The sequence below is a fragment of the Manacus candei genome, unplaced genomic scaffold (assembly GCF_025592945.1).
Source record: "Manacus candei isolate 608988 ecotype Guabito, Panama unplaced genomic scaffold, ASM2559294v1 h1tg000005l, whole genome shotgun sequence".
NCBI lineage: Eukaryota > Metazoa > Chordata > Aves > Passeriformes > Pipridae > Manacus > Manacus candei.
In genome coordinates, this window is record NW_026138053.1 from 16467665 (window position 1) to 16490721 (window position 23057).

General features: G+C 40.3%; 2 protein-coding genes across 13 annotated transcripts in view; one reads left to right on the plus strand and one right to left on the minus strand.

Moving 5' to 3' along the window:
• Positions 1 to 368: 368 nt before the first annotated feature.
• DPH5 (diphthamide biosynthesis 5) lies at positions 369 to 21217 on the minus strand. 7 transcript variants are annotated; one of them, XM_051800606.1, is made up of 8 exons: positions 21155 to 21217; positions 20769 to 20930; positions 17784 to 17908; positions 14559 to 14667; positions 4827 to 4947; positions 2716 to 2755; positions 1541 to 1644; positions 369 to 618 (listed from the first exon to the last, which is right to left on the minus strand). In XM_051800606.1, the coding sequence occupies exons 2-8, from the start codon at positions 20901 to 20903 to the stop codon at positions 395 to 397; spliced, it is 858 nt and encodes a 285-aa protein (XP_051656566.1). In that variant the 5' UTR covers positions 20904 to 20930; positions 21155 to 21217; the 3' UTR covers positions 369 to 394. The 7 variants fall into 7 exon arrangements, with proteins under 7 accessions (XP_051656566.1, XP_051656562.1, XP_051656575.1 ...); XM_051800602.1 differs by having other exon boundaries at positions 21136 to 21186; XM_051800615.1 differs by lacking the exon at positions 21155 to 21217 and adding an exon at positions 21114 to 21154.
• Positions 21191 to 23057, plus strand: part of LOC127477013 (uncharacterized oxidoreductase ZK1290.5-like) — a 45478-nt gene continuing 43611 nt past the window's right edge. For all 6 annotated transcript variants that reach the window (XM_051800681.1, XM_051800675.1, XM_051800691.1 and 3 more), the window contains exon 1: positions 21191 to 21341. In XM_051800681.1, the coding sequence (XP_051656641.1) occupies positions 21257 to 21341 (85 nt within the window). In that variant the 5' untranslated portion in view covers positions 21191 to 21256. The remainder of the gene's footprint in view (positions 21342 to 23057) is intronic.

Sequence of the window (23057 nt, forward strand, 5' to 3'; positions counted from 1 at the left end):
CCAAAGTAAAGATGGACACAGACCTAACAGGTTTTGCATGCTAATGGTTTCTATTGGTGAGAGGACTACTAAGTTTCTGGGAAGTTGAAAAGCGAAATTTAACATCTGATGCACTTACAACACTGTATGGCAGTAGGCTTAATGGACTACAGCAGAAGTGATGTCCCCTTGATCACAAGTGATGCTGATGTGTTTAAAACTTTCTGGAGGGTCTACATGGTAGAAGCATATACTTGCAGCCTCGGGTGAAAGCAGGTCCATGTTCCTACAGTGCTGTCTTCTGAAGCAATATGCAGTGTAACTGCCGTTAGGTAAGTCTTAAATATTCACAGGAATAGCTTTATGCTGTTAGGAAATTAAAGACGGAATAAAAATGTAAATGCCTTATTTTTATTTAAGTGGTCCTTTGACATGCATTATTTTCAAAACTGGAACTATCTACAGAGAAGAGCTTAAGCATCTCTAATTCCAGAGGATGCATAGTGCCTGTAACAATTAAGGAATGTAGTGGACCACCCAATTCCACGCTGGACATCTGCTGTAGTGTGCCTGCTGCAATCTTCTCATCTGGAGCACCCACACGAGCAAGGCCAACACAAACTGTGTTTTCAGTAGTTTCTGTAAGAAAGAAGATTAAATGCTTAATTTATTGACTAATGATCCCATCATAAAGGAAAAAAGTACTCAAAGTGCTTAAACCTTAACACTGCTTTCTTAAACCTTCCATTATTAAATTATTGGAGTGGCTCAGAAAGAAGATTATTCTTCAAAGAAAATAAAGCTGTATCTTAAAGATGTTGATAAGGAGGAATGGGAAGGCAGCAGAAGCAGAATATGTAATTCTTTCACGAACTGTATTCACTTTTGGGAAATGGCTGCTTCTGATTATTCTATATAAGGGATAAAAGGAAAAGATTTTCATTTTAACACTATTGAAGGAATAAACTTCTAAAAAGAGGAATAGAGCTAGGTGAATTTTTATTAGAAAAAATTTTATGTGACACAACTGAGTCATCTTTATAGCTGCTGTGAGTTTACCCTTGGTTTCAATAAACATGTTTCACAGTTTGCTCTTGACTACTGTTAAGAATTCAAAGTCAAAATCACAGTTCTGCATCCTTAGATTACCCTAGATTTATGCTGGTATTCATGTAGAGCAGAGCATGACCAGTCTAAGTAAAAGGTAGCAGAGAATTTTTTGAAGCTTGACTGATCAAAAATGCTCCAAATCCTTCCACCTCGTGCAACGCGAATGGATCAAAGAGCTCATAGTTCCAGAGGGATAGAAACAGTCTGTGGTTTCCAAACTGAGGCTTTGACTAAACCTCCAGGAGCCACTTTTGCACCTTCATCTGTGCTCACCAAGCTGTGCCGTGTTCAAGCTCAGCTAAATCCATCTTGACTAAGATTTAAAGCAGCCTAAATCCATTCCAGAGCAAGAGAATGCTAAGAGTAAGAGGAAGGGAGTGGAGCCCAGAAACTCATTGAGGGGTGTGACTGGAGAGGGGTAGTAGCAGACAAAACCATTGCAGTCATATACCTGTTTTTTCTCCTTGGAGCCTCCTGTTTTGAATAATGGCAAGAAGCTGCTCTGCAGCTTGATTCACACTCATGTAGCGCGGTGGCTCATAAATCTTTCTTCCTCTGCCGTGAAGGGAAAGTAGAGAAATTTCACATATAACACATTTCATTATCCCCAGCATTCTTGCAACTTATTTCAAGAGGCCTCTAGACAGCAAATTGAACATAAACAGGCCCAGGCTCTCAGGCTGGGCCTTTTAGACAAGAGTGGAGTTTTTAAGTGAGACAGAAGTCTGTTGTGCTCTCGCCACACCTGTGAAGCAGCTGGGCCTCCAGCTGGCACATCATTTGAGTCCTAAAAGCAAATTCAGCTGCTAGAAGCAATACGCAGGTTTTGCAGCTACTCCCAAAAGATGCATTAGGCTTACATTCAAGGGCAAACGACTGTTTTTCTGTCAAATGCCCTGCAGACAGATGATTACAGACTAGAAATATATTCTTAAATGAAATGCTGCTTTCCTTGCCAACTGTGGACTCAGTCAAACAGATTTTATTTTGAACTCCAGAATAAACAAACCTCAATGATACTGTGAGACTTCATAAACGTTAATTTAGACCAGTTACAGCATGTGTATAAAGGAACCGTTTATATTCACCACTGTCAAAACACACAGATTGCAGAGAGATGAATAAGATGTGGTAAGAGCTTTTTGAATACAGTTAAGCGAACTTAAGAGCATTTTCTATATATTGCTTATTTAACTGTTTAAAAAGGTTGGTACATATTCTGTGTTTCACACTGTTTCTAGCCAGTGTACAGAAGAATAAATTTAGAACACTGTTTCAGATATTAATCTGTTTCAGGAGGTGACAGTAGAGGAATAACACTTCATTCACCAAGCAGAAAGCCTACCCCATTCTGACCTAGTGCTTCTCACAGCAACAGTTACAAAAAAGATTATGCCCTGCTGCAACTCCATTCAGTTACTGTAAATAAAGCCAGGTCCTATTGCAGTGAACAAAAGAGTTCCACTCCTTGTAAGAAACAAAAGACAGCAGCCACTGAGGAGCACAAGAGGAGAAGGCAGGTAAGTTCAGTATTAGACCATGGGCAAAGAACCTTTGTTCCTTGTACAAAAAAAACCTTTGTAAGTGCACTGTGTGTTTCTGTATATTTTCAAAATGGTGACTCACTTCATGAGATTCTCCAGAGACTGCTCCTTCACTTTAATATCTGTAGAACAAAACAGATATTAAAACACAGGTTGCCCACAAACTGCCCACTTAGTTTTCTATGTAAGTAAAAACTTAATTAACGGTTTCTATAAAATTTATAACAAAATTTTATCTATTACAGGAAAAATTGTACTGTTACATGTGTTAATTAATCAGAAAGTATTGTGACGTTATGTGTGCGATTTTACCCAAGACAGGGAAAGTTTCACAGATTTCAGAGCAACATAGCTGAATAAAAAGACAGCTAAGTATACAAATAGCTGGCATATTTACCATGGGATAGCTAAATACCAGCACATTTGGGCATACCAGGGTATTGAGGCTACTCCTAAATCATGAGCACTTGGTGGTCACCAAAGGTAAAAGAGTATGACTGACCGACAGTGATTACATCACTGGCCTGCAGGAACCTGACTTTCGTTAGCACTTCCTTCCTGTCCCAATCAAAATTTAGAACAATCTCCTGTTATGGGGGAAAAAAAGGCTTGTGCAAAACTGAAATAGAAGGAGTGAGGGAGGTAAGACTCTGCACAGATGCAGTTTTATGAAACTAATTGACCATAATTTCTCCAAGAGGAATTCAAATGTTACCTGTATTCAAATGTCCCCCAAAAATTATCATTTTTGATAATTTTGAAAGCTGGATACATTTTTAACCTTGGATTTTTAAAAAGTATTGCTTAATTATATCATTAACTTATAAACCAAAGTGACAGTGCAAAGCTGCAAGACTGAAAGTGCCCAGTTTACCAAATTGCATATATGTCCCTGAAGTCACTTTGAATTCGGAAGCTTATCAGCACTAACCTTTTTAACATCACATTTGCTTATACAGTAATCCAGTCAGTTGGATAAACACAATACAAAGACCAAAATGACCAAGGGAACGATTAGTTTGGAAAGGGGTAGTTTTCAGCTGTAAGTAACAATGAGATGCAGCTACCACAATAATCCCTGAAATGTGAGATTTATAATGCGATTTTATGGTTTCCAAATTTTTACTCTCTTGCTACTATGTAAAAAAATTTAAAAGGGACACCATAGAAATTATTATACAAAATATCTAAAGAATACTTTGTTTCAACATACTGTAGCTGTAATAATCCTTGTCTGAAGCACTTGTCAGCTCATCCTTCTTTAAAACAAATTACGAGAATTCTGATTTTTAGCCAATTTTGAAAACAAACAACTTTCAAGGCATTGGAAAGTCTGATGTGCAGTGATGCATACACATTTAAAATTGTTTCCTGCTCAGGATCCTCCAATTACCACAGACTTTATTTTTACTTAAGATATTAATTTATTTAGCCCTGAATGATCCCAGCTGTGTCTAAACTACGATACAGAGAGATATATAACCATATATACAAATAATGCAGGTGCCTTATATTTTATATGCTGGGAGTTGCATAATCCTGAAGGAGTTACTTATAGTAGAGTTTCTCATAAAGTGGCTGTCAGCTGAGGGCTGTTGGGTAGGATAAAGATCAGAGAGCACCGTGGGAGAGCCTGGGACAGTGATGGGGTGGGAGCAGGGCTCCATTTCAGCTCCATGATAGCAAGGATTTTTTAAGCACTGAAGCTTCTCACATGACAACTGCCTTTGGCCAAAAGACCTTTAGATAACTTAGGAAAAAGAATATCACCTTACAAAATACAAACGTGGTTAAAAGTATGATTTAGCTCCCCAGAAAGTTTAAGTGTGTTGACTTAATTAAGTCAACAAAAGATGGCTGCTAGTCACTGCAATCTGCTTGGGATGCTGAGCCAGATCTAGCTCAAAATCTTAGTGAACTTAAGAGCAAAAATGGACCTTCTGCTCCTATTTGACTTCTACAAAGGCATCAGTAGGGATTTTCTGAGAAGGAATTACAAAATTCCTGGCTGCTGTAGCATGAACAACGGCAAATTGACTCTAAGGACCCATGCACTAACACTCCAGTTTTTTGTGTTATTTTCAGAGATACATGTTAGCTGAGAACATGTTGAATCACAGACAGCATCCCGTGCCTGTCACTGCTGCCTCTGAGTGCTGCGTTGGTAATTAAGGAGCCCGGGTAGCTGCTCACCAAGTAAGCACAGGGTGTGCATTCCACTCCGCCTGTTCTTCTCGATCTTGTCAAAAAAGCTTTCTGGCTTCCACGTATCTGTCCAGAACACTATAGAAACTGTCTCTCCAAAACTGTACAACTGTAAAACAAAGCAAATGCAGCAACATGTATATGCAATAAGAAAAAATTAGGAGCATGCAATAATGTTAAAGAACAAGTAATGAACTACCTGTAAAGTTTTTACCTATCTCTGCATTCACCTTTCCAATGTATATTAAACAACTTCCAATATACCTTCTATTCTTTGTTACTTAATTTTGAAGTCCTTTTAAAGGCACAAACTTTGTAAGATTAGCACAGAAAGTATTACTTTTTATTTCTTATTTTGCTTAAGGCTAGGCAACTTCGAATAATGCCATAACACAATGTTTTGATTCTACTGATACAGTAGTATTTAATTTAAAATGACACTTTCCTGCGGATGAAAGCTCTGTCATGCAAAAGAAGCTACAGTCTAAGGAGACAGTGGATGTGAAGATCTGAAGAAAGGACAGATTGCACATGAAGCAAAGAGGTGCAACATTGTTTATGCACATATGGTAAGAAGAATATTGCTAGCAGATTGTATGTCAAGCATACTCACTGATTCTGTTCTCAGTCTTAACACATTTATTACTGTCAGTCCCTAATCTCAGTGAAGACATTTGAAGCAGTAGTCTTGCCAATCACCTCTGGTGATGCAAAAGTGAAAGTCATATGTAACCTAAGGCAATATTTGGCTTCGAAGTCTTTGTAATCAAGCTGAAAAAGGGCAAAACCATGCATCAATTTTGGTCAATTCAGCTCCGGAACAGGGCCGTCCCAGATGGATTTTTACAGCTTGCCAATGTTCTGTCTGCTCAAGCCCACCAGAGAAACAGCAGCTATATGGTCTACCCTTCCCACTTCCTCTGGACTCCTGGAAGGAAAAGATGCTTTTCCATGCCCACTACAAGAGAGACGGTGTGTGCTGTTGGCAGAGGACCCTGTGTAGAAGCAGCTCTGGCAGCCCTGTGCCATTTGGGGATTTCCCTATACAGACTTATTTTACTGTGGCATTAGGTTGTGGTTTTAACTCCTTTATGCTGGCAGAACAGAACTTGAATCAAAGCAGAAACATGTTTGTTTTCAAGGGACCGAAAGCTCAAATTTTAACCATTCATGCTGATAGAAACAGAGTTTATTCAAACATTCCTGGAATACTACTGAAAACGTTTCCTCTTTTAAGTATTTCATTCTAGTGCGAGGACAAGAACACACAGTGTACATTTCACAACCTAAAGGTTCTTCCAGTAAAGTAAATACAGGTTGAACCAAATGAATTGCTCCTGATGTAACTTGTTAACTATTTCAAGATTGTGTTCTAGAAAATTAAAAAACCCCCCCATACTATGCTTTGCCTATTTTCCATGTGGCTGCCTAGAACTCTTTCCCATTTTGTACCAAATCTGAAGAAAAACTATACAAGAAGTTCCTCACCTTCACTGTTAGAACATCTGGGAGCAAGATACCTTTATTCTCATTGGTAGTATCCCTGCAATCTTCCACAACTGCTGAAATGTCCAGTACCAACCCAACTAACTGCTTCCCATCTGCCACCTGAAAGCCACTGCAGTCGTTTCCCAAAAGCAGCAGTCCTTGTTCAGGACAGAAAGTGGCCTCAATTAACCTTAAATCTTATCTTGTCCCTTTGGCATTTCAATAACCTAAAGGAGACAAACTTCCACCTCTGCCTTTGAGCGAAGAAAAGGATGGGCAGAAGTGGGCAAAATGTTACTATCTGATAGGTATTTTGTTGGAAATCAGAACTGCTAAACCACTCTGCCACATATTAAGAACAAGTTGGGCATTCAACTTCATACCCTACAGTGCTTGTTCCAATTGTTATCGTTCTCTTTTTCCATTATTCATTACAAAGATTCTCCATCCTTTTTGCCAACAAGAAGTTAAGCAAGTTATTCTTTTTGTGCAAGCCCTGCCAGTCAGTCACTGAATCTCTCCTTTGTTTACCAGGTTTTGCATTAAAACTAAAGTCTGAATGTCAAAAAAGAATAAAATGTTTTTCTCAGAAATGGCCTGTCTACTCAGTAGAAATAACTTCAGAATACCTTCATGAAGTATTGATATCATAGAAAACTGTACTTACAGTCTCACAAAAATACACCTGTTTTCTCAGCACCTGGAAGTACAGAAGTAGCTTCTACAACAATAAGATGGAATGGGACATATTTTATTAACCTCCTAGAAATGCCTTTGCAGCTTATACCCCTGTACTAACTAACCTTGTGAAGAACAGATTTCCTAGCATTAATGCACACACATTTTTACTTTAATTTAAAGAGAGAGAAATACTGCTTTGGAAACTTTCTGGTACAGCATCAGTCGGAATGCTGTGGAACTGAAGCAGTAAGTGGATACCTCTATTGTGCTTGACTATGTGTAACCAATTACCTTACAAACACTTCTACAGACACAAACCACTATTTCTTTGATCTCTGCAGATGTGTGACATTATGCAAACATAGGAACTGCTCTTCCACCAGGGCAAGCCTGCATTAAAGGAACAACACATGACTGTCAGAACTTACACCTTTAACACCTTCCCTGTACCTCATGCAGATCAATTTTTTCCTAATATATATTCCTCTGCTGCGTTCTAATTTCTGCCTCTTGAAATCATGTGAAGTATCCGACTTTCAAGAAAAGCCTAGGTGCAGAGAGAGCAATAAATGTCAAAAATTCCACTACTGTTCTAAGGACTCAGCAGTTACAGAAGACAGCAGGTCCACTAGAGTCAGAACCCACTGAAATTAAAAAAAAATGTTCTTTCCACAGACCATAAAATGCTAAATAGGGCCCCAAAATTCCAGAAATCACACTTGTCACTGGAATAAAACTGTTCAACATGTTTGTTAACCAAGGTGTATTACAGCACAACTAAGGATTAATCCCATGCTTTGAGATTGTTCAGAAGAAGTTCAATCAGGTGACAAGGAGCTGTGTGTGTTTTCAGTGAAATGATCATGCTGTGCATTTGCTGGCACAGCTTTAAAGGGAGGCAACAGCAAGTGAAGTTTCACAGCTGCCTGTGTGCTGCACTCCACATGAAGCACCTGGCATTTAGGAGTAGGTGATATCTATTCTGTACAAGCCAAAACATCTCAAGCATCACACTTGCACTAATCATCAGATTTGTTAGAGTGCCTACATTCTGCTCAGGCACAGAAGTGCCAGAATTTCAAAGGGGCTCAATGAGATGGTTGAACAGATATTTTGTGCTCTCAGCTTGGAAACTAACCTTCTTACCTTCTCCCCAGTGCTCAAAAACATCACAGAAAAATTTCAAAAGGTCATTTTGAAAGACCTCAGTCTTTGGAAATACCTCTCCCCCCCCCACCCCCCAAGAAGTAACTGGCTTAAGCAAAGGTTTGTGCACTTAAATTTTGCAACACAATAGCTGAAAGTCGGGAAAGGAAGCCAGAACTCCACTCTGAGGCAATGCCTTGCTATTAGAGTTTTCTGCCTCACAAAATAGTGCAGAAAACTGTGCTTCAACTCAGGGTTACATCACCTCAGACCAAGCTATAACTTCCTATTTTATTTACACATGTAACATGAAAGAATGATTGACAACTTTTGGTACTTAGGTGCTTGTTTTCAGTTGGTATTTTAACCCTTATGTTATTGATATTTCTTATTTTACTTCTTGTTTATATAAGCAGAAATGACTAAAAATCGAGAGGCCAAAATAAACTATGAGAGAAAAAGTGCTGTACCGTGATTTCACCTTGGAGAGCCTGTGTGCAAGTGAAATTTCAGTGAAAACTACTGAGCAACTTTGTTAAAGGCCAGTCTGAATGACATCAGACACCTGAAACTGTCCAGATCAACCATCCTCACTTAAAATGTGGCTAATCACCACAAAATCACCACAAAAATTTAGGGCATAAAAAGAAGGAACAAGGCTGAGACTAAATAGGGAAATTGAAAAAGGAAGATCTCCCATCCCATCTAAAAAGTACTAAAGCAAGCAGGAGAGAAGATGCAAAATAATATTAAAGGGCAGTAGGGCAACAGCTGCAGAGAAACCAAGAAGTAAACATTTCAAAATACAGACATTTATTTTTACAATATCTTTCCCAGAATTATTGCTGTATCAGCTGCAATAGTGACAAAGCAATTTTTCACTTATGAGCCAACCTCCTTTCCTACAATTTCAAACAGCTTCAGAACTGGTTATGTGGCAGGAGAAGGTAAAATGAGTCATTGCATTTTTCAGACCTGCTACCTGTAATACACAACCAAGTACCTGAAACCCCATAGCACTGATGTGCTACTTAGCTGTGTTCTGTGAGGTGGTTGCAGGTTACACTGCAGATAGTTCTCACAGATGAGTTCTCTCTGAAGACTCTTCACAGCCTGATCACATCCCACTGACAGGAACTAAGAGGCTTTTTCTCCCAAGACTACTCATTGGAATTTGGAGACTGCAGAGCACCTTGCACTATCCCAGGTTACTTCCTAATAAATCCCAATGAATATACACAGAAAAGCTAAGACACGTTTTCTTTATCTTTCTCATAAGAATTCTGACGTGATGCTGTGCAGTGTTCATCCTCAGAAAAGCGGAAACTTAAAAGTCAGATTTTTTCCCTTTATCCTCTCTAACCTGTTAACAACTCTCTAGACCACATACATCAGATTAAAGGGCTTCTACTGTTCTTTATATTATATATTTTTGCCAGATAGCAGCTTAGGCAGTAGTACAATCATTAACAAAGAGGTAGCAAGAATCAGTCAACCTTTGTTTTTGCCTGGAATTGAAACAACCACAAGCCTAGCTCTAGGTCTTTACACTACCTTATTTAGTAGCACAGACATTTAGCAACTTCAAATGCCTCTCATGAGAACCTTCACATGAAATGGAAAGGTTTTGCCATTCACACATATGTGGCTATAACTCCTTTTTGTACTGCAGGCCAACAAATTGGCTCAGCTGTCCAAAAAACCTCCAGTCCCCTTAGTACATGCCAGAGAGAAAGGAACTGTGAAGAAAAGACATTTGGCTGAGGGAATCCCACTCCACATGATTGCAGTCTTCAGAAGGCAGCTGAGAAAATCACATAAAAGCAGCTGAAGGAAAGAGCACATTTTTCTATGGCTGCCTCTTGTATCTGTGCTTAGGAAATAGCCACTCCACAAGCAGAATAAAATTCAGCTATGAAAATACTCAAACTCCACAAGCAAACTTGAATAGGAGATTTTCCCTCCAAGGTAATGTCACCTTATCTTTAATAACCTTCTAAGACTCTTTCCAGTAATATCAAACAATGTTTCCTTCCCACCCTGGTGACTTAGGTTACTAATATGAAATAAAGATAGCTAAAAGAAAAATACCACAAACTGTTCTGATTAAATGGATTTTTCTGGGTCATGCCTGTTGGTGACAAATGGCACTAAGTTGGACAGCAATTGTGAGTAATGAAGTGGTGTGACTAGCACTGATTTAACCTTTAATTGGCTTGAGAAAATGCCAACTTCTAAAATGCTCAGAAGCTGGTAGTAATTGAGAAAACCAAGTAGTGATGGAAAACAGTTTAACTGTCAGTGAATAAAAACCTTTTCATGTAATGTCCCTCCTATTGGAGCAAAGAGTGTTTTTGAAGATTAGGGCACAGAGGTTCCACTCCTGCAGCTACTACAGGTTTTCTATTTGACTACAAGCACAGTGATTTATAATAGCATCCTTCAGCTTCCTTATCTTTAAGTAATATTTTTCAACTTGACACTAAAAATGTACTCATCTGTTCAGTAAAAGCTCAAAAATAACATAGTAAGCATTGCTTTTGCATAAGCGATCACCTGGTAGCAAAAAGACTATTTTCTATTTTATAACTGTAATTGTCTTACAAGAACTAACTGGACTGCAAACAAAAAAAATCAAGATGAGTCACTGAAAGAAGCAAGGGAACATGCAGATGTTTGTTCTGAAGCTATTCAGGTGGAAAGTGGGTACATCTCAAAAGAAAGGCAGGTCTCTGCCGTAACATGTTTTTTTTCCTAGCTGCCCTACCAAAATATAAAGCAAATGCTTTCAAAATGAGCAACACCACTCAGAAATGAGTCTCTTTTTAGTCTTTTATCTCATCCCTGTCTTGCCTCCAGCTTTCCACTTTAGTTCTAAATCCTCCTTTTTTATGTTAATGCCATTATCTCAGCTATTTTGAGTTGCATCATTCCTTCACTTGCACCACAGGTCAGTATGATGCAGAATCTTCCTCATGTGTTTGATAATCCATACTTCTACCTCAAAGATATATTACCAGAATTGGGTCAGAGAGAATTCTGTCCTGAAAGCATCATTTTGGCCAGTTACCTTCCCAAACTAACCCAGATATCATGCAGGTTAGGAAGAAATAAAAAATGTGTAAATTAGAGATCCTTGGTTTTCTGCCTGTTTATTCTAGGGCTAAAAGCCTTAGCAATCAGCCTATTCCAAAAAACTGAGTGTGGGTACAGGTAAAGCCTTAGAAGTCAGGCTAGCTCAGCCTCTGTTCTCAGCTGCAGTGCTGAACCCTAGTCAGACAGAGCCAAGGCAATGTCTTGCTCATGGGGTAGCTGAGCAGGGATAGAGCAGAGCTAAGCCTCTTACCTAAAACACTAAGCTTTCCAAAGCTACGGAACTACTGTGAAGCTGCTGATGAGAAGAGCTGGCCTGTCTCACTTGTTACCTGCCACTAGAAGTGCTCTCTGAGAATTTTGGCCTTCCCTCGAGGATGTCCCCTCTCCCTGACTTTCCTGGCAGTGTGTACACATACCAAAGTGCCTGACTGTCTTCACTAATGGTGTTTTCCCACTTCAAGAGGAGTCCGAGAGATAAACGTACCTACGTGTCAGACTCTCAGATAAAAGGGGTGAACCTGCAGAAACATGCAAAGAGGCACTGACACATGGCCACTCTTCCTGGCTTCTCCCCCCCAACTGTATTCATTTGTTTTTGAGGGAAAATATGTTCTTCAGCCTTGGAAAAAAAATCTGGCACGGTGAAGCACAGCAAATCACAGAGCCTTATGCACAGCCAGACTAATACTTTGCTCAGTTATACTATCCCCTGCTTTCAATAGCTACACCTCATTGCTTCAATCTGTAAGAACTTCCAGTAAGTTCAAAAAGTTTAATTTTCAAAACCAAAACCCCATTCTTTTCTTTTTACAATCTTCAGTCTTCCAAAACAACTGCACTAATTCTGTTAGATAGGCAAGATAGTAAAAACAAAGTATTTGAAAGTCTTTACAATCTATGAATTGAAGGTAACAAACCATCACTAATGCTCTACTGACTTCAGTAACTCGCTACTGTACAGAAGTGCACAACTACAACTACAGAATGCTGTTGGCTGTACAGAGACATTGCTCTGATGACAAGAGCCATGTTCTTGTCTGAACAGACTGCGCTGTAGCTGCACTTACTGAGGGCCTAATCAGCAGTTACAGCTCACTACGCACATGGCTCTCAGAACAGTGTATAAAGGTGTTTCCTGTTTTTCTCGGCTAAGAAAGAGGGTTTGAATCACAATCAAAGCAAGAAAAAAAAGCCAAGCCTTTTCTGTGGTAAAGCAAAAGAGGAATCCCTCCTATAGTTGACAGCAACTTTGCAATTTGAGACACAATAACTCCAAAACTAAACTGATGGTAGGAGACAGCCATGAATGTAAAGACTGTTGAAAGAAATTATAAACTTTTACCACAACTCTAAATCACAGGCTGCTCTTTTGTAAGATACACCTCACTTGCTGTTTGCGCCTGTACCGATAACAAAGGAGCAATGAAGATTTAAACATATAACTGGTTATCATCTGTCTGGCAATATGATCACTATTTCCTAAATGCTTTATACGACAACAGGAATGAGAAGGCAGCCCCTCCCAAGCCAGAGAGGAAAAGGGGACTAATGCCAGAGTTTAAAAAACAGACCACATTTCCTTCATAGTCTGTTCCCTTCAGCATGGGATAAGGAAATAAAATAGTAAACTAATCTCCAAAACTCTGCATAAGTGAAAAACTTTATGAATTGTTTGTAATATACTCCCAGTTAGTTTTCTGGTCTTTCTTTCAAGGAACCTAGAAATTCTGTACTCTTCCTTCCCATGCCTGGCTGGAGTTGTGGGGGAAGGAAACTTTCAGAAAATTAGGAAAACTCTTTGGGCTTTGCATCTTCCTTCTGAATGAACGTAAGAGAACAGTAAAAAACAGTGACCAGTAGAAACTACTTATCAACAGTCAGATAGCAGAAGCAAACTTTCCACTACCATGAAGCCAAAAGGGGAAAGAGAGAGCCCCAGCCCCAACTCCTGTGTTACCCGCCCCAGTAAGTGCAGTCATGCGGCAGCTGCCATCTGTCTCTGCATGTACATTTTAGACACCAAGAAACTTATTTCCTTCCTAAAAGATAATTTTGCCCAAGTCTTGCAGCAGTAGGCAGGTATCACTGAGAAAGAGCTCACAGGAAGAATTATATAGAGTGTGAATGCTATGCTGTGTTCCCTTTAGCATTAGCATTCACCTCTTGGAGCAGGTGTCAATGCACTGTTGTTGAACTGCCAGATCAGACACGGCTCTCAGATTTCTAATCAAAGCCAAAGATAATACTCAACTTATTGCAACAGATTTTCTGCTGTTGGACAGCATTGTTAGTTCAATGGCATTTGGAGTACTGGAGTTTGTCAGGGGAAATTTGATGGTACCAGTTGTTTGCTGAAATTAAAACAAATTTTGTTATTTTATGTACAGCTAGGAAGGAATTCCTCTTTCAGTGATGAAGTTATTGTTCAAACCCTCAGCTCTTGTCTGTAGTACATTTACATTGCTGTGCTTGGTAAAGTGGGAAATTCGTTTGGGTGTTCCCACACACGGGGAACCATTCTGAACCTTGAGAGGGCAGGTCCTATGTTAAAGAAATGAATGAAAACAAGAGGGGGAAACTTCATCTAATTTATATGTGATTAGTTATGATTCATACACTGCCATAACATTTTTCATGCAGGAAAAGTAGTAATGGACCTATACATGTGTAAAAGGAACTATTTTCTTGAGGAACACTAGACCTTTTCTACTTTAGCCATTCAAGATGCACAAAAACTGTAATTTGTTTGACTAGTCCTTGGCTGGGCAAATCCCTCCTCTCTCATCAGATGGGCAGGAGTGGAGATAGATCGAACTTGGAGAGAAATAATGCATCATATACGAGACTTTGGAATTAGTTATGAGTTGAATATATAGACAAGCTTGTGCATCTGTTTCTTTTATGACAAGACCAGCATACTTCTCAACAAGATAACAACCTTATTTAAGAGTAAACTTATCAGGTGACCATGAGTAATACAAGAAAGCCAACATGAGCGAAGTTTTATCTGCAAAATAACCTTAAATATCAGGGTCTCCTGGGGCAGAGGAAAGTTAGAAAGCAGAGAAGAATAAAAGTGTTACTACTCATTTTCATATGTGCTCGTCAAAAGGGACTTTTTCTGACATGTTGCATGCTGAAAAGGAAGTGTTAACAAATTCTGCTACGGATCTTCAAAGCTGAGACTGGAACACGAACTGCCACAGCAGTAAAAGAGCTCACCAATTCTAAGCTTAGCAGTTGGGAAATAATATATATGTATATACAAAGTATGCATATATATAATATATGCATATACAAAAATGTTACCTGTAAACCACAGCAGCCCACTGCATTCATTATTGAAGCATTATGAATGACCTTGTAAGGAATCCCCAATTTTACTGCACGTAGTACTAAATCACTGTGTGTTGTGGCCCTGTGTTAAGAAAAGAAAGGAATTAAAGATTGAAAAGATGGAAGTTACCAAGTGTTACTAGCATAATAGTTTGTTTTGAAAGTGAAATTAAACCCTTCACAACAAGGGCAATGCAGAGGAGACAAAATGGTGACAATATCCTGACCAATTGTTACAGGAAAGTAAAAACTCCAGTAAGGTTTCCATATGTCATCTTCCCTAGCTGAAATCACAGGCATCTTCAGTATATTACAGTTCTTTGCAGCTTTCTGGCATCATTAAAACTGTAACATGAATACAACTGTTACTTTATAAAGTAGCTTTGGCAAGTACTTGAAAAGGAAAGCTCCATTTATCCTTTGTCTTCTGCAGGTATCTGTGGAACATGTGTTGAACTGTAAAGGTCAATTCTATTTGGCACAGACTTCCACAAAACTCCAGTACTGCACAGCCGGGCCCTCTCCCATCTGCACCAGCACGTGCCAGGAAAGCAACTCAGTCAGACAAGAACTCCGAATGCACAGGGGTGAACTGCAGGCACTACTTAGAAAAAACATCCTTAGACTAAATCACCTTTCATAATATTTAACTCAAATTAACAATGCCTAAATCTGAGTGATCAAGTTTAATCTGAAATAATTAAGAAAATTCTAGTTAAGTTTCAGACTGAGCTAAATTTGGCTCCAGGTCTAAGACTCAATAAACACCTTGCAGTGAGTGACTACTGCAAAAATCACTGGGCTTATAGTTATGCAATTGAGATTAGAGCCCTTCTAAAATGATAAGTGCATAGAGATCAAACAAATCCTTGAATTGCAACGATGTTTACATGTGTATTTGCTCTCATGCATGCTTATATCATTCCCAAGATGTACCACAAATTTCTGTGTGGCGGTTCCAAAGAAGGAAGGAAAGGAAGAAATAGCATATGCCCATCAGAACAATGAACTAGGAAAACTGCTTTCACCCTGGCCTTGTGCAGTTACCCTCACAGAATTCCCCCGAATTTAGTCTGATAATTTTGACCCTGTGTGTCTGACCAGCACCAGTCAGCAGGTGCTCCAGACTGGAGCACAAATATGGCAGCAGCTGGCAAGGCTGTAAAGATCAATAATTTTAAAAGAAAAATCAATTCACTGAAAGAAAAAAAAATGAGGAATCTGAATTTGGTAAGTCTGAGGCCCTTATACAAATAGGCTCCCAGACCTGGGAGAATGCAGAAAAGTGATCTGAACCAAACACTTTAGTTAGTAAACAAACATTGCTCCTGACTTCCATAAGCAAAGGTGATTTAAGAATGTCTGATCTAAGAGAAGAAGTTTTACAGCCTTATGTTATTCCCTTCCCATGCAAAGGACGAGGAGCACTGCAGGATTTTGTGGTTATGCTAATACTGACCAAGGGATCAGCTGGCTTTATTCACTAAAATTTGCTCCAGCCACTATTTTCTCCCAGTAGATCTATCTATAATGACTGTAGCTAAAAGCAGAAGTGCCCTCATGAGCACTCAGCTAATGCCAGCAAAGGCTTCACGGAGTCAGACCTCTGCACCCAAAACTATAGTAGTATTTTCTGTCACTGATACAGATTTTAAGTTTTATGGATAGTAATAATACAAATATTAACACCAGCTTAGTGTGGTGGGCTTTCCACTGTTCCACAGAAATTGCCAGGTTCCTGCAAGCACATCCAGAGCTGTTACCACACACGCAGATAAAAACTTGCAGTGAACACAGTGAGGAGGATGAGGGGGCACAGCTTGCTTTATTGCTTTAGCCATTAACCACCACCACTTGAGATTTCCTAAGGCTGCCAAGTACTCTTCTTACCTGCAAAGAGACTGGAAACTCTATGATCAGCTGCAGTCACATGACTTTTATCATCCTTTCCTCCCCTGTGGCTTCTCTTAGGACAGAAACCTTCAGTACTCTTTCCTAGTAACCTCACAAACCCCTAAATCCTTAGGGCTCTATGTGGGCACAGGAGCAGTTCTAGCTGCACTATTAAAAGCTAAGAACATAAACATTTAGAGAGAAGCAACTCACTCAAAAAAAGGTAGTTTTCTACAAGTATGTAGTTCATTAACCAGAACTGAAGTATTTTGACACTGAAACTATTGATAACTGAGACAGCTCAAAATACTGCTTACAAGGGTACAGGTAATGTAGCTCTACACTCTACATGAATCCTAATTTCAGTGTAAACATGTACTGCAAGTATAATTAATATTTCTGAAATACAGGATCATCTGCCCATAATAACTAGCTTAATATAATATTCTCTTGCCAATTCCCTTCAACCTGTATTTACATAAATTATCTGCTTTTGACAGATGTGCACACCGCTCCTCTTTTTCATAAACTCTCTATTTTTTCACTCACAAATAAGGTGCTTAGTGATTTGATTTTTCCTGTGCCCCTTAACACTGTGGTATAAATCTTGAATCACCAGCTGGAAACTAAAAGCTCTTCTGTATGGCTTGACAACACAGATTGATGATGCCTGACCAAAGAGACAGAAGGAGATCCTTCTGGTGATAGAAAAAGACTATACTTCCCAGCAGGAATAAAAAGTGGAAACAAAAGGCTTAATAGACCAACATGAGAAGACATGTATAATGACATAAGTGATTTAAAAAACTGGCCTATATCAAAGCAGAACCACTGTACAACCAATAATCTGTATTCATTCTAAAACAACTGAGCATAAAAGCTGCAATTTATAAGTACAAACAGAAACTAAAAGAATACTCCTCCAAAACAGCACATTTCTTAATTATGGGATATCCTAAAATTTCTTCTGTTAGCAAACAAAACATGAAACAAAATATTAATTGTAAATTAATAGAGAATAAAATTATAATGAATGAAATTATAAGTGTGTGCTGAAGGAAAGATTCATGTATCCACATTCCTATCTATAAGAAACATCTGGGCAAGAAAACTCCAAAGCAAGATAAAGTGTAGGCAACTGCATGTATATTTGCAATACAATAAAGGGTATGCAGACATAAAAAAGTGCTTCTGGTCTGAAAATCAGCTTCTTCATAAAGAATTACAGTTACGGAGTTGGCTTCTTCCTATTGAAAAAAAGAGTTATCAAGCTAGAGCAATAATTCAAAAGTTGCTTTATCTTACCCAAAAGGATCCCCAACTACAAGAAAAGCGACATCACAAACATCAGCTTCTTTTAAAAGGGTATCTGCTTCTTGCTCCACCATTTCTCGGTCGGCCAAAATCAATTCTTTTCCATAAAACTCTTCCTAGAAATTGAAATTAATATTAAGCATCAGAATCTTACAGTTAGGAGTGGTTTTGTATCTCTCTGGGTGCTCACTCAGGAACACGGATAATGGACACTGGAATAGCTAACTTTAATATTCTCCCCAGCAGTCTGCCCCAGGTCTTGGAGAACCTCACCCCAACTTGGCAGAATGCCTGAGCTTCCCATAAAGCAGCTCCTGAGCTGATAAAAATCAGTCAAACACTTTATTCTGATACTGACTTCTTTTTTTTATGTCTTCTGTGTCAGCTGAGAAGCTGCCCCACAAGTAGCTCAGTCACACCTGCATTCTGAAGGTACCTGGCTGGGCTCTTGGTACAGTTAATTTAACTGGCCGTTGTACTGTCAGGCATCTCCCCTCACAGTCTGAGCCTAACTGCTTAGCTTAGTTATAATTCTGACGTCAAACCAGATACAAACACCACACTAGCTATACCACAACCTGTTTTTTCAGATTTTTCCTTAGAACATTTAAACAAACCACATCTAAGGAATGATTTCATATTAATCCTTTGCCTTCAGAGTTCTCTTTAAGAAATACTTTACCATGTATACAGGTGAAGATGCATTTGCTCATTTCCTTCACTTTTCCTCAGCAGCTCAGTAATCATTGTGTCTCTCTGTATGTTTTAAGTGTCTTTATTTCCCAAATTGACTTCACATATGTAATGAAACTTCAGTTAGTTCTAGAACATATTGTCTGACCATACTGAACGCATCTGTCTCTAAGTCATGTATCACCATGCATTTCACATCCTCTTTACATTTTAAGGTATATTTTCCAAGGTAAAGACCAGAAAAGGTGGTTTTGTTCGAAGTAGTATACAGAAAATTTGGGTGGAATTGTGAATATTAACCAATATAAATAAAGAATTGATAAAACTATTAAGTCATTTATGGCCCAGAAAGAAATTTTTATGACTTCTGTGACTGTGCCCACAAAGGACAGTGAATTGATGAGAGAACCATCATACTTGTACAGAAGTGGAGCAGTGCTTCCATAAAAAAATCCATCCCGTAGCCAGAGTACTAGGTATGGGACTCTATAAAGCAAAGCCCTCGGTAACACCACATCCACTTGGGTGGGCTTATCATTGCACCAGGCTGACTATAGTCCAATGCTGTAAACAAATGCACACTACAGAACATATTGGGTGCAGTCCCAGGAGCACACCTTTGTTTGTTTTCATCCAAGGGAATCTATTTGCATGCTTTGAGACTACTCCACAATGCTAATCAAAGCATGCTAATTAGAGAATATATAGAAAGCACCCTCCTGGCAATGTAGACTCACTGGGAGGCCACTGGGTCCACACAGTTCTTTCACCAAACTAAGGGCCAATTTAGATGGTCAACATCAAATAGCTTCAAATACATGTTTTAGGCCAACAAGATAAACTAAGCAAGTCATGTCACTTGAATTTTGAGGCCTGATTTTAAAAGCATCAGTATAGAAGGATTTCCAGAAAATTTCTGCAGGAAAGGATCTGTTCTTTACTTTTTGAGAGCTTTCCCATAACTTTTCATGCTGCTTAGGAGAGATTGACCTTCAGATCACTAAATAAACCATCCAGCATTGTCACTTGTCTGCCAACTGGGCTGTATTATAAACACTTGGTGATTAATTCCTGTATTTCCTCTTAGATGGTTTTAGATAAGGTATCTTTTACTTTGTTTTTATTGATCACTTTTTCCTTGGGACTTCAAGGTTTGCAAAAGACTTAAAAGAATAAAAAAACTTAACAAAAGCCCCCAAAAACCAGCAAAATAACCACACCAAAATATTCAACATTTCTCCATTATTCAGTGTTTTATTTTCCGATGGCTAGGAATTCTTTTTTTTTTTTGAGAGAGAGAAAATGCAAATTTTGTGAAGTAAAAATACCCAAGTAATCTTTTCCATTTAGCAATTTTCCAACTATCAAACAACAAAGAACATTTTGTTTTAACGGACTGACTACAATTTAGATTGCTTCAGTGTACTGAAAAGAAACATAAAAACACACAGCATATCTTCATTCCAAAATACAGCAGATAAACCAGAGACGGCCTCAAATATTCTAGCCTACCTTGTATCCAGAAACCATGTAATGCTGACTACAAGCTAAAAGTCTCACATGCTGTATGTATATACAGGTATGCATACAGGTACATTATGGCTATACAGCACCCAAGACCCAAACAGCATCTCTGTACAGTACTGCACAGCTTCCCGGGAGGAGACATCCCTCTTTTGTGGGCAGGTATGGTCTTTTGTTGGTATTATTTTGACATTAAACTTCATCTTTCTGTGACCACCTATGAATCCATCAGAGTTACAATTTGTACATTTGACTACTCTTGTCTTCTGTAAGGTTTGTTTATCTCCATGTTGTTCAACAGCCCATCTCTGACTGAACTGTACCTGTTCTGGGAGTCTCAACCTGGTGAGACAGCTTGGCCCACGTGGAAACATGGAAACGTAAGACAGTCAACTTGTTATTCCCAGCAGGCAAGCCACAACGCCTCAGGCTGATATTGAGGCCCAGGGCTTCAAAACGTGTTTTATTCTGGTATGTCTTTTGGGCTTTTTTTGTTTTTAAACAGATCAGACGTTTTTCTAACCACGTTCTCCACGATCTGCACACATTGGGAGAATTTGTGATGAAAACCAGCACAAAGAGTTGAAGGAAGGAACATTTTATTTTTGCTGCAGTCTTCTCGCAAGGTAGCAAAGCAACATCTCCTATAAAACGTAGTGTGTGAAGGTCACGTACCTCTTCCTCCCCGCTGAGCCCCCAGCCCCAGCGCCCGCCTCGCCCCGCGGTCCGAGAGGCCTCGGGCCCCGTGGCCGGACCTACCAGCGCTTCCTTGCCCACCGTGAGCACGGACGTGTAGGCCTCCAGGTACACCCTGCGGCACCGCCTCACCGCCTCCAGCCCCTTCACCGTGATGTCCTTGGCATCGCCCAGGCCCAGCCCGACCAGGTACAGCATGTTCGGGGAGCCGGGCAGAGCCGCCACCTGCCACGGGAGGCAAAGGGAACAGGGATCAGCCGCGGCACTCCATGGCCCGTCGGGACCCGGCCCCATGGGCAGGGGGACGGCCCAGCTCCCACCTCCTCGTATCCCAGCTCCCACCTCCTCGTATCCCGGCCCCCACCTCCTCGTATCCCGGCCCCCACCTCCTCGTATCCCGGCCCCCACCTCCTCGTATCCCGGCCCCCACCTCCGCACTCCACTCCCACCTCCTCGTGTCCCGGCCGCCCCTCCGCGCTCCCGCCTCCCGCCCGGCTCCCGGCTGTCCGCGGCGCGGGCGCAGGGGCCGCCGGGAGCTGTAGTTCCGGGCCATGGCGGCGGCGGGCAGGCCCAGGCCAGGCGCCGGCCCCACAGTGCCGCTCGCCAGCGGCCGCAGCATCCCGGTGCTGGGGCTCGGTAAGTGGCGGCGGGCCCGGCCGAACCCGCCTCCCTGCCAGGGGCGTTGTGAGCGGGCGGAGGTCACCGCGGGGCCCGGCTGGCCCGGCCGACCCGGCAGGTTCGGCGCTGCCTTTGGCCCGCAGCCGGGCTCGCCTCGGGGCAGCCCGGGCTAAGCCTCCTGCCGAGCTGCCCGTGCCGAGCCGGGCAGGCCCGGTGCTCCTCCGAAAGCCCTTTTATTGCCCGGTGGAGCTTCGTGCTCCTGCTGAATGGGACCAGCAAGGCGTGCTGGGACACGGGTGCTGTTCTGCGGGGACAGCAGCCCTCCCCTTCCCTCGCCTGCCCCGGGGCGTTGTGCCGCGGTTTGGTGTTTTGGGTGTGTTTTCTTACGAGGTTTGGGAGCAGACTTTTCTTTAGTGCAGACTTTCAAGCCAGGGTTAATCTTACTGCACCTGTTGCAGCTGAGAACCAGCATAGGAATCTCGGCTCGTGAGAGACACAGGGCCTGTGCCTTGTGGTTGTCGCAGCACTTGGCCTGTGTGTGTTGAAGAATTAAAATGCTGTTAAACCCTGGCAGTGTATCAGAATCTGGGGTGTGATTATTTTTATTTTTTATTATTATTTCTTTTTCTTATTGTAAACTAAGGTTTGATGACATTATACTGAAACTTCACAGATGTGTGGTTTTGGTTGTTGCTCATGCAAATGTGTATGACATTTTTAATATGTTTTTAGGAGAAAAAAATATGCCTGGAAATATGAAAATGCAAAAGGGAATTAACTTCTTTATAATTTACATTTAATTTTATCATCAGTTGTTTAGTGAGAAATTCTTAAAGAATTCATTTTCTAAAATGTAAACATGGGGAAAAAATGAAAAGTCATTTTAATACTGCATTAGTTGTCTGAATTAACGCTAGTTCAGGAAAGCTATTGCATTTAGTCCTAGGAAAACAAGGCTATGTGCTAACCAGAATACAATCCTGCAATGAGAACTTAGGTATGAAAACATTTGAAATTTGAAAGTTGGGGTTTTTTTCTCTCCCCCCCACCCTCAACAAGCAAAATGTGGTATAAACCCAAGGTTGGCTTGCAGCAGAATGCTCCTTTTAGTTGTATATAGGAATGTCAGGTTTATACTATCCTGAATTACAAATTCATCTAATTAGTGGATTTGCTAATTGTTCAAAAGAGTCAAACTATTAAATTATTGAAGGCCATTTTCCAAGTCAGCATAGGGCCATGTGAGCAGGGGAGAGTTAATAACTAATTCTGTGGTGCCAGAGCCCTGCCCATGCTGTAGCACAGCAGATAAAGAGACTGTGAACTCTCCCAAAACAGGAGCTGTAGCAGAGCACCTGGAAGGTGTGCCACAGAGAGGCAAACATGGACCATACACACACCAATGACCATTGCACACTTGGCCAGAGCATTCTGGGTTTCTTTGAATAACTGTCTTTTTATATAGTTGACATTAATTAATTTTTATGTCTCGTAAGGAGTTAATTTATCTCTTGGTTAAAACCTCCTATTTGGAACAGTATTTGAGCCTCTCTTTCTTTCTCTTCTTAAGACTCTTTCCAGAAGTCTCTTTGATTCATAACATATTCTAAAACATGAATACCCTTCCAAGTTAGTCTTTCATGATGCCATTTTATCATGGGTAAATTCAGTATCCCAGATTTTCCAGTTTTTTGCATAAACATACAAATCAAAGGCACTGGTGTTCTTTGTGAT

What these genes read in the sequence shown, in the direction of transcription:
- DPH5 (XM_051800606.1), bottom strand. Translation starts at nt 20,903, where the DNA reads ATGCTGTACCTGGTCGGGCTGGGCCTGGGCGATGCCAAGGACATCACG. An exon ending in TGGGCTGCTGTGGTTTACAG is followed by an intron (nt 4,948 to 14,558) that starts GTAACATTTTTG and finishes TTTGTTTTACAG; the next exon opens with TTGTACAGTTTTGGAGAGAC. An exon ending in TCTCTGGAGAATCTCATGAA is followed by an intron (nt 1,645 to 2,715) that starts GTGAGTCACCAT and finishes CCTTCACGGCAG; the next exon opens with AGGAAGAAAGATTTATGAGC.